Source organism: Pempheris klunzingeri, chromosome 2 (assembly GCF_042242105.1).
Source record: "Pempheris klunzingeri isolate RE-2024b chromosome 2, fPemKlu1.hap1, whole genome shotgun sequence".
Taxonomy (NCBI): domain Eukaryota; kingdom Metazoa; phylum Chordata; class Actinopteri; order Acropomatiformes; family Pempheridae; genus Pempheris; species Pempheris klunzingeri.
In genome coordinates, this window is record NC_092013.1 from 18,326,136 (window position 1) to 18,339,665 (window position 13,530).

General features: G+C 44.1%; 1 protein-coding gene across 1 annotated transcript; it reads right to left on the bottom strand.

Annotated features, from left to right (window-relative positions):
• Nucleotides 1-271: 271 nt before the first annotated feature.
• On the bottom strand, nucleotides 272-12,916 carry apcdd1l (adenomatosis polyposis coli down-regulated 1-like). The gene is made up of 4 exons (XM_070845943.1): nucleotides 12,396-12,916; nucleotides 3,373-3,556; nucleotides 2,044-2,563; nucleotides 272-1,798 (listed from the first exon to the last, which is right to left on the bottom strand). The coding sequence occupies exons 1-4, from the start codon at nucleotides 12,478-12,480 to the stop codon at nucleotides 1,025-1,027; spliced, it is 1,563 nt and encodes a 520-aa protein (XP_070702044.1). The 5' UTR covers nucleotides 12,481-12,916; the 3' UTR covers nucleotides 272-1,024.
• Nucleotides 12,917-13,530: the final 614 nt, after the last annotated feature.

A 13,530-nucleotide genomic window follows, 5' to 3' on the forward strand; every position in this document is an offset into this window, starting at 1 on the left:
CAAATTTGGTGATCGAAATTTTCAGTGCCAATTGGCAAATTTAGGCATTTTAACATGCCAAACTACGATGGTGAACACGGTAAACATTATGCATCAGCACGTTAGCATTGTCATTGTGAGCATGTTAGCATGCTGATGTTAGCCCATAACTGAGTGCAGTCTGAGTGCAGCCTCACAGAGCTGAGCATGGCTGTCGACGCTTGTTTTAAACACTTATTGAACGCAAGTTGTTATGAAAGCCATTTTTAATACACATAGAAAAGAATCACTTCTTAAACTAACTAACATATTTGACCAAAATCTTCCTCTTATCAAAAAGTACAGTATAAATGGTTAAAATAAATATTCATTTGATTTGTTTAGATTGACTGCTGATAGAAAAGCAGACTAATACACAAGCTTTGAAAGAGGACAGAGATAAAGGAACATTTCACCACAGTGGCATTGGACAAACAAAGGTGGCAGATATTAGAGTGTTCATTACACATTTTCTACTTTGCAGCCTCTTTTCTCTCCAATATGTTGAGAAAACAATGTTCTGTACAAAGTGCATTAATTATACTGCATCTCGGCTGAAAATGAGCTCTCCTGTGAAGCCCGCTGGTGTGTCCTTGTGTTGATGTGGAAAGAAGTGATCCACATTTCAACACAGAGATCTAGCTTTGTTGTAATAATAGCATGACAAGAAAACTGTGAAGTGAGAACATCTGATCATCATACAAAAGGAACACGGTTTAAAGAATATATTCTTGCATACTGAAATGATGGCACTTGTATATATTGGTGGTTTATATACAGGTATAGATTCGTTTTAGGTAGAAATAGTCATTAAATTGAGCCTACAGGCAGCATCTGAAAGCCAGATATCAGAAATTATTCAGCTCTCCTGAGTGTCTCTTGATTTTTTTTTGACCATCACACATGTGGTCATCATTATATGGAGGAAGAGTGAAAGAAAGCTGCCAGAAAACAATGTCCATCAATGACTTCAGCTGTGTAACAGGCTCGATTTGTGAACATGTCTCTAATAAACACAGAACCAGCTGAACAGCGCAGATCCCAGCACCAGTAACACCAGCTGTTCCAGTCTCTCTGTCCCACTGGCTGCTAACTGGACTTGCTTGCTGTTAAAACCTGATCCAAAGCGATGAGAAGGCTGCTTCTCCCCCCCACTGCAAAGCACCATGGGAGCCTGAAAGGATGTGGGCCTCTTCAGCGGTCGGTCTGGACTGGACCCGTCGGTCGGCCGCTCTCCGATGAAGAGCAGCGGGTGTTTCCTGTGGTCCAGCTCTGTCTTGAAGAGCTCGTACTCCTTATGTGGCAGCTTGATGCCCAGCAGGGTGCACCCATCTGTGGGGGTCAAGTCCTGCTCCACCCCAACCACCCAGCCCCCCGCCTGGCCGCACTTTCCTGGCCTGGTGCCGTTCAGCAGCTTCGCTGTGGGCTCCTCTGCAGCTGTGACCTTCACCTGAGTGACCTTGAAGACAAACTCAGTGGCTCCTGAGACCTTGGCGGAGGGGTTCCCCTGAGCGTAGTGGCCCGAGGCTTTCAGGGTGAAAGTGGGCTGAGAGCAGGCAGGATCTGAGTAGTGCCGGTAGATGCCTTCCCATGCGTGCTGGTCAGGGTCAAAGGCGAAGTCTCTGGTGAGGAAGAGGACGTTGGGACGGGTTTCACAGCGCTGGCTGACCCAGCGGCCGGCCAGAGACAGAGAGGCTGCAGGGCTGCGGGGCAACACTGGGGGACGCTGCTCAGAGGAGCGGTACACCAGGGCGCACACAGGGCAGGGGTGGATGTGATGCTGCACAGATTAGGGAGGAGGTGAGACAATATCTTTTACGGCTGCAGCTAATGATTATTAGCCAATAGGTTGTCGATTTGTTCAATTAAATAATTAATCATTTATAATGTCAGAAAACTGAGATAGACTAATATTTTCTGGATCCTAAAAGGCTTTTGTTCAGGAAAGAGAACCCCAAACTACTTACTGGCCTTAGAAACTTTCTCTGGTGAATAAAAGCTGATAAATACACATTAATATCTCACCATGGCGTTCTGCAGTGGCTGCTGGTACCCTGTAGGTCTGTACTGAGTTCTCTGTGTCCAGTCAGTGTGAATATCCCCCAAGAACAGCTCCTGGACCTTCCCTCCATGGCTGTGGTGCTGTGTCTCCACCCGCATCAGTCCCATCTCCATCATGGAGAAGCCCAGCGCTGCCAGGCATCCCCTCCCTGCCCGGGTGTTGTACAGCTCAAACAGCTTCCCCGGAACCACCCGACTCAGGGTGAGACCCACGCAGGTCTGAGGCAGCCTGGAGGCCAGCCTCTGCTTGGCTGCCAGGCTGTGGACCACAATGCCTACTTTGCTGAGGTGGTGTTCGGCTTCGGTGCCCCCGCGGGTGATCCAGGAAGCCTGGCGCAGGCGAAGCTTTCCCCTGATCATCAGGGAGTAGGCCGGGGTCTCGCAGCCGCTGTCTGTGTAGTAGTGCTGCAGGGCCTGGAAGTGACGGCTGAGGTGGAAGGTGTAGGAGCGGGTGAGGAACTCTGGACCAGGCCGAACTTCACATCTGAACACAGAGGAGTGAAATGGTTAAAATGAGGAAAGATTAGTGATTAGTCATGGTATGTGTAGATTTCAGGCAGTAGTAAGCACAGATTAGTTTCCAGAGCTGCTTTAAGTCATTTGGGGCAAATCTCAGTGCATGTGAACTTACAAGCCTTCAAGCATTTTATGTCTCTGAAACTGTTGATAGTGTTTTTACGTTGCTGAATCTGAATCCTGTCCTTGTTTTTGGCTTAATAATTGAATCTGCACTAACTCATTTTTGTTCATTGCGGGGAGTCGAATTCAAGCTGTAAACACAACACGACATGTTATCACCTTGAAGAGTTGATAAGGGGAACATGTTGACAAATAGTTGATTATTTACACATCCAGCTGGTATCATTCAGCATTATCATTCATTTGGAGTTGTGTTTGCAGCCACCTGATGAATTTAAGTCCAATATTCACTGTTTTTGGTCTCCACCAGCTCGTGAGGGAAATATCTGCCTACTACATTCAACAGCTCGTCGCTAACTGATCTTTTTTCTTTTTCACTTTTTTTTTGTCTTCCATTGCTGGAGACAACACTAATAAATGCAATAAGACTGAACCAAAACAGTTAAGTTACAGACCAGAAAAAACAAAGTGATTCAAGCAATTCCCCTCACATACAAGCAGTCATGTGATCCACTGTTACTATAGAAATACTGATTATAGCTGCTTCAAAGATTCATGGTTAAAAGTTCCCAAAACGGGATCAAATAGTGTTATAATCAATAATCATTTAAGCCTTGGCCATTTCATTGCTACAACAACTTCAAAGAAATTCACCTTGTTGACACCCATGTGCCATCCAGTCTTGGGGGGACGTCCGCTGTGATCCTCACTGTGTCCTGGAGGTGGCGGTACTGACAGTTGGACTCCAGCTGCAGGGTCTCACTGAGGTTGGAGGAGGAAGTGAAGGAGGCTGTGGGCACCTCCCACAGTTTACTCCCTGTTCCAGCCACAGACACAGCTACAGAGGAGGGCAAAGCCAGAGAACTGTGAGTAAATAATCACACTTATCCAATTGGACAATTGCACACAGGCTCCATTACACTTCATTTAGATTCCCAGACTGGTTTTGGGTGGCTGCAGGAAATTTGAGCATCAAAATTATTTCAGTTCAGACATGATTATCGGCCTCCTTCGTCATAAAATGAAGGTTAACAATTATCAGCCATAAGGGATTATATCCACATCTTCTCTCTGTTCCATCTAAACACAATTCTGGTTGACTGCAAGCTGTTTCAGGGCTGTAATTTTGGTAAGTTTTCCATGTAATGAGTGGTGAGTGGATGCTATAGAAACCATACATAGCTGTGAATCAGGATGTTGGCCACAGTGCAGACAGCTTTCGCCTGTCACTCCGATCAGCCTGCAGCTGCAGCGCACTCAGCGGCTGTTGTTGGAGTTCGCTTGGAGGCAGGAGGTGTGTGTGGAGGTGATTGTGTGCACATCAGCACCTTCATGAGTGTATGCCCCATGTATAAGTGCAGGCCAGCCGAGCCAAACACATCTGTTGATAATATGATTCAAAAAACACTTAGATGATGAATGTTTTCGCTTGAGTTTTCCCAAAACTCTGGCAGTTAAGTTGTTCCAAATGAGAGCATTATTCACTCTTTAACATCTATTGATCTGAGACATCTGCAATCTGTCGGCCTGTCACTGGTCATAAATGCACTTTCTGCTCCCTCCACCTGTTGCACGGAAATGTGTGTGTTGTCAACACAACACAGGGATTTTATGATTACACCCTCATGGTTTCAATGCAAGGAAACCCACTGAGATCTGTCCTGGCAGCGTGCACACTTTTGTGTGTGTGTGTGAAAACGATGGCTTCAGTTTCATCCTCCCAAAACAAATGTTAAAGAACAAAAGGGGGAAGAGTTCTCACAGACGCCTCCATGTCCTGTTTTCCCCTGAAGGTTTTTCTCTTGTTTTCTTCTTGCACACTCACTTTTATTCTCAGTGACGTTTTTGCACTTCGATTTCTGTATGGATTGAACACATTCCACATGACATGTTAAATAGTGAGCTTTAGAGCTGCAGACTGAGCCAGGCTAGTGTTTCCCTCTGCTTCCAGTATTTATGCTAAGCTAAGCTAACTCTGACTGTTGACTTAAATTTGGTTGATAAATATATAAGTGCTATCAATTTTCTCATCTAACTCTCTGCTTCTCTTATTCCCTCTTGCTCCACCTCGTCCTCACAGCTTTCACATTCTTCCTCTCACTTTCTCAGCTTTCCTCAGGCTCATCTGTGGTAGACAGCTTTATGGGTGTAATCCCACTCCACTTTTCTCTCATTTGACTTTAGATGCACTTGGGGAGAGCATCACCTGTCGAGCCTCCGGTTGAGCTGGGAGTTGGTTGTGGAAATGTCAGCGGTTAAGACCTCAGTCGAGCCACAGTTCAGTTTGTTCTCTTGTGACTGAGCAGATGGAGCTGAAGGAAAATGGGGACTTTGAAAGGAAAGTGTGTGACATTGACTTGCTGATGGTTTTTTTCCTTTTTTTTCTGAAAACGGCTCCAAGATGGCAGCTGAGTGATGGGCGTTTATTAACCTTGTTAGTGTCAGGGGGAGGATATTTTTTGTTCCCTTCACTCTTGGAGTGCCTCCCATATGCTGACCACAACCACAGACATGTGTGCAGCTCAGTCATTTCCTAGCATCCTTCCACCTGACACACACACACACACACACACACACACACACACACACACACACACACACACACACACACACACACACACAGCCTGGATTGCTTGAACTGTACAGTCGACCACAAAACCAGATTTAAGCTCAAGGCACATTTCCCCTCTTTTAAGCAGTCGCTCAATTTGTTGATATGATTAATACTCCTTTTTCCTGTCATAGGCTTTGAAACATGTTTGCAATTTTCCCCATGCAGTGATGTGTTTGTTTATTCTCCATGTCACTGCAGCTGGCGAGGGATCCGGGTCATTCGGACCCAGCTGCGCTCCCACAGGAGTGCTCGGAGCAGGAATACTAATCAGGATTAATTAATTTCCACTGCTGCTTGCAAGTCATCCAATCGGCCTGTTTTGTGTTATCCACCCTCTGTAGATGCGTTCAACATGGTGCCTAAAGTGGTTTCTCGCACACAGCGCAATGAATGGACGGAGAGGCAAGAGTCGGAGTATGTGATGTGGAGTCATTTGCGTTGCTATATTTGAGTTTCTGTTTTTGCCAAAGCATTTCTATAATGTTTCTTGAGGTCACTTGTCATTCAGCCCCTTTCCCTCTCTTGGATCTCATTCCAGTTGGGCATATGGTTGCATTTACTGACAGAGTACTCATAAAAGCAGAGCTTAGTAAAACAAAATTGCTCATCTTGGGTTTTTTTTAAGTATTCTTCTACAAAAGAGCCTACTCCAACCACAAGTGAGGCGATGCTGTAATACATATGATAATATCCAACCCCCATCTCAATTTGGAGGAGGTGGGGGACCATTTTAGTTGATTCACTTCCTACACAGGCAGTCAGATATCATTAGTTTTACCCTGCAATGGTTCCCACTGATTTATTTTCCCACTATGGGCCCTAAAACTTCCCCCTGATGAAGTCTGCACCTCCCTGATGTCTCAAAATAGTTCTCTGTGCATCTTTCAGAAGCAGATTTCATGCATTTTCTACAAATAAAACTCACTGTAGGACTGATTTAACTCTGATGTGAATAGTACATTTATGGTTTATGCTGACTGAGTTCCCAGTTTATTATATTTATTGTTTCCACTCCATTTATATCGATGAGAGTAGACTAAATAATAAACACCTCACTATAGTTCAACAGCACCACAAACTGCAAAATGACCTTGCAGATGCATCAACACCTCTTCAAGCATTGTAACCTTCACAGATTTAATGCAGAGAAGTTAAGTGTAATAAATTGGCAGGTGCACACACACACATATGGAGAGCTAATAAATTTATGGATTTGAAATCTCAAAACAATTATACAACTTATTCTGTGACATCTGTAAAGTTTTGGGTGCAACTGACAGCAACTATCGGCTTCAAACAGCCTCATAACTAAAAGTGCAGCAACAAACATTTACTCAAACTAACTCTGATGCAAGTTTTACTTAAATCAAACCATGACTTCATAGGGGTCAAAGGTCAACACGTACAGTAGCATGTGAATAGTTCACTAAAGCATCAAAGCCAATAAAGAACACCTTACAGGCACTCCCCACATTAAAGGGTATGTTCATATTTTTTCAGATCTGTCTTAAAACAACAGTCAGGTGCCCACATGAGCATTGCAGCAGGTTAAAACTGGCCATTACTAGTTCCCTTAATAAGGTGTTTCGAGTGTAAGAGATGGGGGACAAAATCTACAGACTTGTGCAAAGACGTGTTTAAAACTAATATGAAGCTTCAGATGTCTGAGTTAATAAAGTCAAATGGGTATTTGCTCTGGTCCCCTGTCACTTACATTAGGATCTCTTACAGGCCAGTATGAACAGGAGGAATGAACACAGAGCAGAACCTGCTTCAGTGTTCATATAGGCATTTTAATGTGAACCTCCTTTAAGGAAAATGAGATGAAACTGAATTTTGATGCGCTCATGTCGCTTGGATTGTCATGACGGCACACAAAACGAGAGGTTCCAACCATATTTGATAGCTCATTTTGCTTGTAAGGGACATTGGCTAATAATATGCTGATTGACAGCGAGGTTGTCCAATCGGTTTTTGCGTTCAAGCCTTACTTAAACTGTGGGCGGGAAGCGAGCATTACTGCTGGTGTTAAAGCCACCTTTTCTTTATGTCTTCCAGCCTTTCTGCTCAGCCACATCAGACCTGATTTCACTCTCAAGAGCAGCTGAACCACACACCACAGTTTGCAAACATGCAGAGACAACACTTATCCACATTTGCTCTCGTGCGATGCTGCAATTCTGCCACAAGGGGTCAGTGCAGCAGCCTGTGACCCTCGTGTGGTCTGGACGGTCAGTCTGTCATCACCACCAACACTGCTGCTGCCACTGGCCCTCGCTTCAGCCGACTGATGACCGGCCAAAGTAATCTACCTGTCTTTGAGCTCCCATATTCATCCCGTTTCCACACACACACACACACACACACACACACACTTGCAAGCACATTCACAAAAACACACTGCACACATTGATTTACAGTACACTGCAGAAGGGATACCATTTATAAAGGACCTCCAGGCTGCGCCCTGTTTGTTTGTTTGTATTTGTGATTACGGTTTGGCAGCCTTCACTCTCCTCTCTCATGTCTCATCTGCAGCGCCAAAGTCAAAATACAGTTTTATGTACTTCTTTATTTGGAGCTATCCTGTAAAAACAAGAACCAGGCACTTTTGATTCAGGGCAGGCCGAGAGAATCAAGTGCTTGACGTTTAAGTCCCTCTTTCATTAGTGAGAGACGTCTGTCTGGTTCGTAGCTGCTTCTGTGGAGGCTTTTAACAGACAATCATTAAACTTGCCAAAGTGGAGAGAGAAAAGATGACAAAGCAGGACCAATCCCTCCATGTCACAGTATTTTTCACTACTTCCTTTTTGTTTTTAACAACATCCTCACCCCCATTTTATTCAGTGTGGTTGCCTCCTGTGTCCTGTTAAGCAGGACAAAACCCTTGAAACTGTCCCTGAAGTGCCCGTGCCCTCCTGGCCCGCCTCACCCTCCGCTGATTACTGCTCCCCTCCCCTGATGAAAAAGCCATGATGTTTACGGCTCATTTCTCCTGGATGGATTTCAGATTCCTCCCCTCTTTTTTTTCCGTCCTTGTTTCGTTTTCTCTCTCTCTCTCTGTCTGTCAGTGGTTGATGAGGTGAATGAAGGTGGTCGGGAGGATGAGGGTGGGGTGAAAGTGTCTTCATGAGCTGGAATGACAAGATTTGTGAAGTGCTTGTGCGTTGCTACCGTAGCTCAGAGATCCTGCTCATTCCACATATTTAGGTGACTGCTTCGCATTATTCACTTCACAGCTGCTTTCTCAGGCGCTCTGAGTCTGTGAGTTGTCCTTGGATAGGTGTTATGAGACAGCCATTCCCAACTTTTTACACTGAAGGACTGTCTACTGGAAACTCCTCATCAAACTGTATTTCCACCAAGCTTCTCTAACAAAGGCCAAAAGAGGCAAAACTATTCAACATTTTGCAAGTGAGAGTGCGAGTAGAGTAAAAAAAATGTAAAAAAAAACACAATGAAAGGAAAATATTAGGAAGATTTTGCTAGTTTTTCATCTTTCTTATCCTTGTTTATTATCTCACAAGCTCTCAGATTTATACTGTCACCCCTTTAAAGCATGAGAGGCGCATTTCTCCACTCCTTCAGCCCCTATGGCGAGCTAACACGTCTCACTCCTGTAGAAATAGTTACTAACCCTTCAGTACACAGCAAAGGTTCATTTACACTGTGGAGGTTTTTGGGCGTGAAGGATGAAAGTTGACAGTTTTAAGTAAAACTTGGTAAAGCCTTTGATTGCCAATCCGAAACACGCCGAGGACTTTGGTGACAGCCTGTGTCAAAATGCTGACAGGGTCAGAAATTTAGCACCAAGTTTTCATAATGATACTGTGACAACCCACAATCCAACCAATACACAGGCAGGTGCAATATTTTATACCTTCATGCACACAGACACCTGATCAAATGCTCTGTAAACATGTCGGCCCCTGTCATCATATTGGACACAGAATTATTAGAATTTTGTGTTTTCACCTTTTGTTTTTCAAATTTTTGTTTTCAATTCAGTTTTTATTACTTTTAGTATTAGTTCAGAATTCAGAATTAGTCCTGCAATACAAACACAACACGTTGTGAGGACAACGTGGTTGTGGTTAGGTTTAAGGCAACAAAAGGAATTTGGTTACGATTAGGAAGAGATTTAGATTTTTGACTAAATGATAAATTAAATAAATGGAAAAAAAATCTTATGTCTCAAATGACTGCTGACTTTAACAGACCAGGATCTTTCTGTTATCTTAACCAAGTGCTGCCAGTGCCTAAACATAACCATAAAAATTCGAATCATTCTGTGTTCAATATGAGTGGATAGTGTACTGATGTACATTTTACTGTTGTGTTCAGTATAAACAGTTTTACAACGTGTCTTATATGTCAATTAGCAAAATGTCCTCGTTATCTTAATAACAAACATAATTCAGTCATCATCTGTCATTATGTTTCCCTCTAAACACATTTGCTGTTGCCAGTAAATTATATTTTAAGGTAATTTCTAGGAAACAGGGTTGTTTTTTCACACTGAGTTTTATTTTAGTTTTAATTCATTTTAATAACCTTGATTGTTGCTGAGATTTGTGACAGTAATGTAATTATAGCATTTAAATTGTAATCCTTTACGCTACACGTCGCTAAAGAAAAGTAATGTGGTGCTGATCAGCACTGTCCGAGTCTGACAGAAACCATGCAAAGCATTTTTAAATTTCACTTGGCGCAGGCCTCCATGCTGCAGTTCCCCGCTTCTGCCTCCTTCCCTCCACCCTTGTCGCCAAAGTCAGGCGAAGGTCAGGTTGATTTAGAGGTTTTTCAAAGAACATGAGGTCTGTTGTGTTATTCTAACCCTGAGCCCGCCTTCCCTTTTCGGGCTTTAACCCCAGCATCTCATAGCGGTCTCCAGGACCAGGAGTATCCCTCTGTCCCTGGGGCAGCGCATGGACGACCACTGTTGTCTTTTCATCACAGTGTAAGCTGTTTAATCCAGCGGCCTCGTTTATTTAGACAAGAGATCTACAGGGCTTGGCCCAGTGGACGCTGCTGTCAGTTCCACTGTGGTTTGCAAACTTGGGCTTCTGTTCGCAAAGCAACAACACACACATTATCCTGCTGCATCTCTCACCCTCCCCATGAATGAAACAGCTGCCACATCAAGCCAACACATCCACCTACTCCACCATTTTCTCACTTTGCCGTGCGCAGTACTGCACAGTGGATTCCACCATTGGATCTAGTGATTTCAGGCAGGAGAGAGAATTTGTGATTGTAATAGCACCTGACAGGCGTTGTGGTGTCTCTTCTTGATTGAAGAGATAGCGGACAAGGGAAGTTGATGGTCCATTGATGTGTTTGAGCTGAGATTACATCGGTTTCACCTTAATCCAAAAGCTTGGTTTGGAGACGTTTTGGCAGATCCGGTTGATGTCTTGATGATGGTTCACATACTTGGAGAGGACCGTTAGAACACTGCATCCAAGGTTTAATTTATATGAATATGATCAAGGGTTTTTCTGTACGGTGAAATTAAGCAGCGATAGGGTGGGATCGCAAAAGGTTCCCTTCCAGTTCAGTTCAGCTAAGGAAGCACAGGGGGAAAAAAAGGATCCACCAGATTTCATCCAAGTATTCAGTGTGGTCTCTTCCATTCAGCAAACTGGTCACTTTTATCTTTCTCAAACACTTCATCAAGCGAGGCAGGACTCCAAAAACGGAGCGGTTGTAGTTTTAAAGTCAGAGTTTGGGTTCAAAGGGTGCTTAGTTAATTACAAATGAGAGCTGCTTAAAAGTAGAGAGTAAATATTCTTCGTCTGATCTCACAGTCACTGGCGCGAGAAGCCTCCTGCTCAGAGAAATCACATTACACACGTCAAAATCCATTTGAATACAAATGTAATGGTCCGTTTTATTTATAATTTCATGATCAGTTTTCTGCTCTGTTTGGACTGAAGAGCTGCTCAGCTCCTTACGGCATGTGTTTAGGGCCAGCGACTCAACCTCGCCTGTCTCCTCTACTAGACTTGAGTGGTGAAAAAGAAAACAGTTCACAGATACCAGTCTACCAGTCTACCGCTGAAGCAGCTAGGAGCGGGGTTGGCGTAGGGGGTTGGCGTAGGGTTGCCTGATGATGATTATAACTGGGCAGATGCCTCCTCCTGTCTGTCTCCAGCCGCTCATCACCCTAACCAGCCCTGATGGCTAAAATGCTGCGATCGAGGCTGTGGCGGCTGGACAGCCAGCAGCCTGAGGTAAGGTCAGTAATGGCTGTCTCCTGTTATTCTAACCATTAACATAATGGCAACATTAGTTCCAGGGCCACGCTTCCCTGCTCCTAGGGAACCATTGTTTAAAGGCACCAGCCAGAGACTCCTCCACTGGCCACAGATTCAGCTGACGCTTTGAAGACACACAGAGGAGGAGAAGGGGAACACAGACCGGCTATTCATAAGCCGAGCGTCAGCGTTAGGTTGTGTTTTTATTTTTCAGCGTGCGAATCCACATGTTGAACTTTGCAAATCATTTCAATTGTGACAAATTACATAATGACTTCCTAGTTAGTTTGAGTTTGTACTGTTATAATCTCTTCCTTTTTGACTCCGTGTCCTGCCATGTGTTCTTTTAAGCTAAATCCGCAAGTGTTCAGCTGATTTCTCACATGAGAGAGTGTTATCTCATTTTTTTCATACTGGAAAAGCTTTGGATTAGAGGAGGAAATCTGCTTCAGTCTCTTAAAATCAGATTCTAAGCACAAGATTTATTCCCACACTTAGTAGTAGCGTAAAAAATAAGACAGCTTTGACAGGTATTTTTGGGAATCATGGACCATGTGATATGAAACACTGGTATCAGTTCAAGATATTGTAGACCAATATTTTAAAAGATTTATCTTTAAAATTTCTAACCAAAAAACAGGCTTTGTACGAATTCACTCCCATGAAATCTGCACAAATTCACAGGAGAGAAATCTGTGAATTTATGGGACTAATTTAGGACAAACTGTTTATTCAAAGAGCTGCTTGGACAGCTGGAAGCCTTAAAAACACACAGTCATCCTGCAGACAGTGCCTGAACTCACCTTGCCACAGCCACAGCAGCCAGACTCCCCTCAACAGGTGACTAAAACGTCCGTTTGACATGTTTCCTGCTTCCGCGCACTTCATTCACACGCTCTGCTCAGAAAACAAACTTTGATCCCCGGGAAATCCAAGACACAGAGGGGCTCCTGTCAACAAGAGACGGGCATGTAGGATATCACCATGCCAAAAGCACATATATGAAGAGTCCAGTAATCCCTCAGATGAAACTCTGCTCTCCTGTTCAGCCAGCAGGGAGCTTTTTTTTTCTCTTCTTCTTCTTCTTGTTCTTCTACTTCCACTTCTTGGCTTCCATGGTCTGATAAGAAAGTCCTCAGTTGGAGCCACACGCTTCATGCAACTTCACCACACTGGTGCTTTCTTTTAGTTGGTGAGAGGGAGAGTAAGTGCTCTCTCTCTCTTTCTCTCCAACCCCCCTCTCAATCACACACCGCTGCCTCACTACTGTGCAGCCCTGTGGATCTGTTCCACTGGATGCATGTGCAGCGAGTGTGTGTGTGTGCATGTGCAGCAGGAGGATTTTGTGTGTGAGCACTCCTGTCTGGCTCTTATAGTTTTGAGCTGAGAGGAGGGAGAGAGAGATGGAGGGAGGGCAGAGACGGAGAAAATTTCTGTGTGTGTGTGTGTGTGTGTGTGTGTGTGTGTGTGTGTGTGTGTGTGTGTGTGTGTGGAGGGGGCTTGAGCTTCAAACTTCCTAAAGTGAAGGCTCTGGGGAGCTTTTAGAGCAAGGTGCAAAAGGGCAGTGGTGAATAGGAGTTAACACTGCAGCCACAATGCCACACCACATGTGATGGTACACCCAAATTAAAACAACCCCAAATATCACAACATGTTTTCACACAGTTTTGTTTTTATTTGTGTGTGTTTTGAGAGTCCTGCCTCTAGCCCAATAAAACTGAGGTTAATGAAATGTTTTTACAGCATTAAAAATGATATTTACTTAAAGAGAACTCCAGTATTTTTTAACATGGTTGATATTTTTAGATATTTTGGCGTCTAAATGACTTTGACCTGAAGTTTTCGGAATTGGTCCAGTAGATCGCCTCAGCCGGCAGCCGTGATGGCTGCAACATAATCCTATTTTGGCAACTGCACCCAATCAGAGAACGTCCACTA

Bases quoted from the DNA above. Each gene is read 5' to 3' on its own strand.
- apcdd1l (XM_070845943.1), bottom strand. From the start codon at position 12,480: ATGAAGTGCGCGGAAGCAGGAAACATGTCAAACGGACGTTTTAGTCAC. The intron at 2,564-3,372 runs GTGAATTTCTTT...CTCTGTGTTCAG, and splicing joins GGCACATGGGTGTCAACAAG to ATGTGAAGTTCGGCCTGGTC. The intron at 1,799-2,043 runs GTGAGATATTAA...TAATCTGTGCAG, and splicing joins AGCCACTGCAGAACGCCATG to CATCACATCCACCCCTGCCC.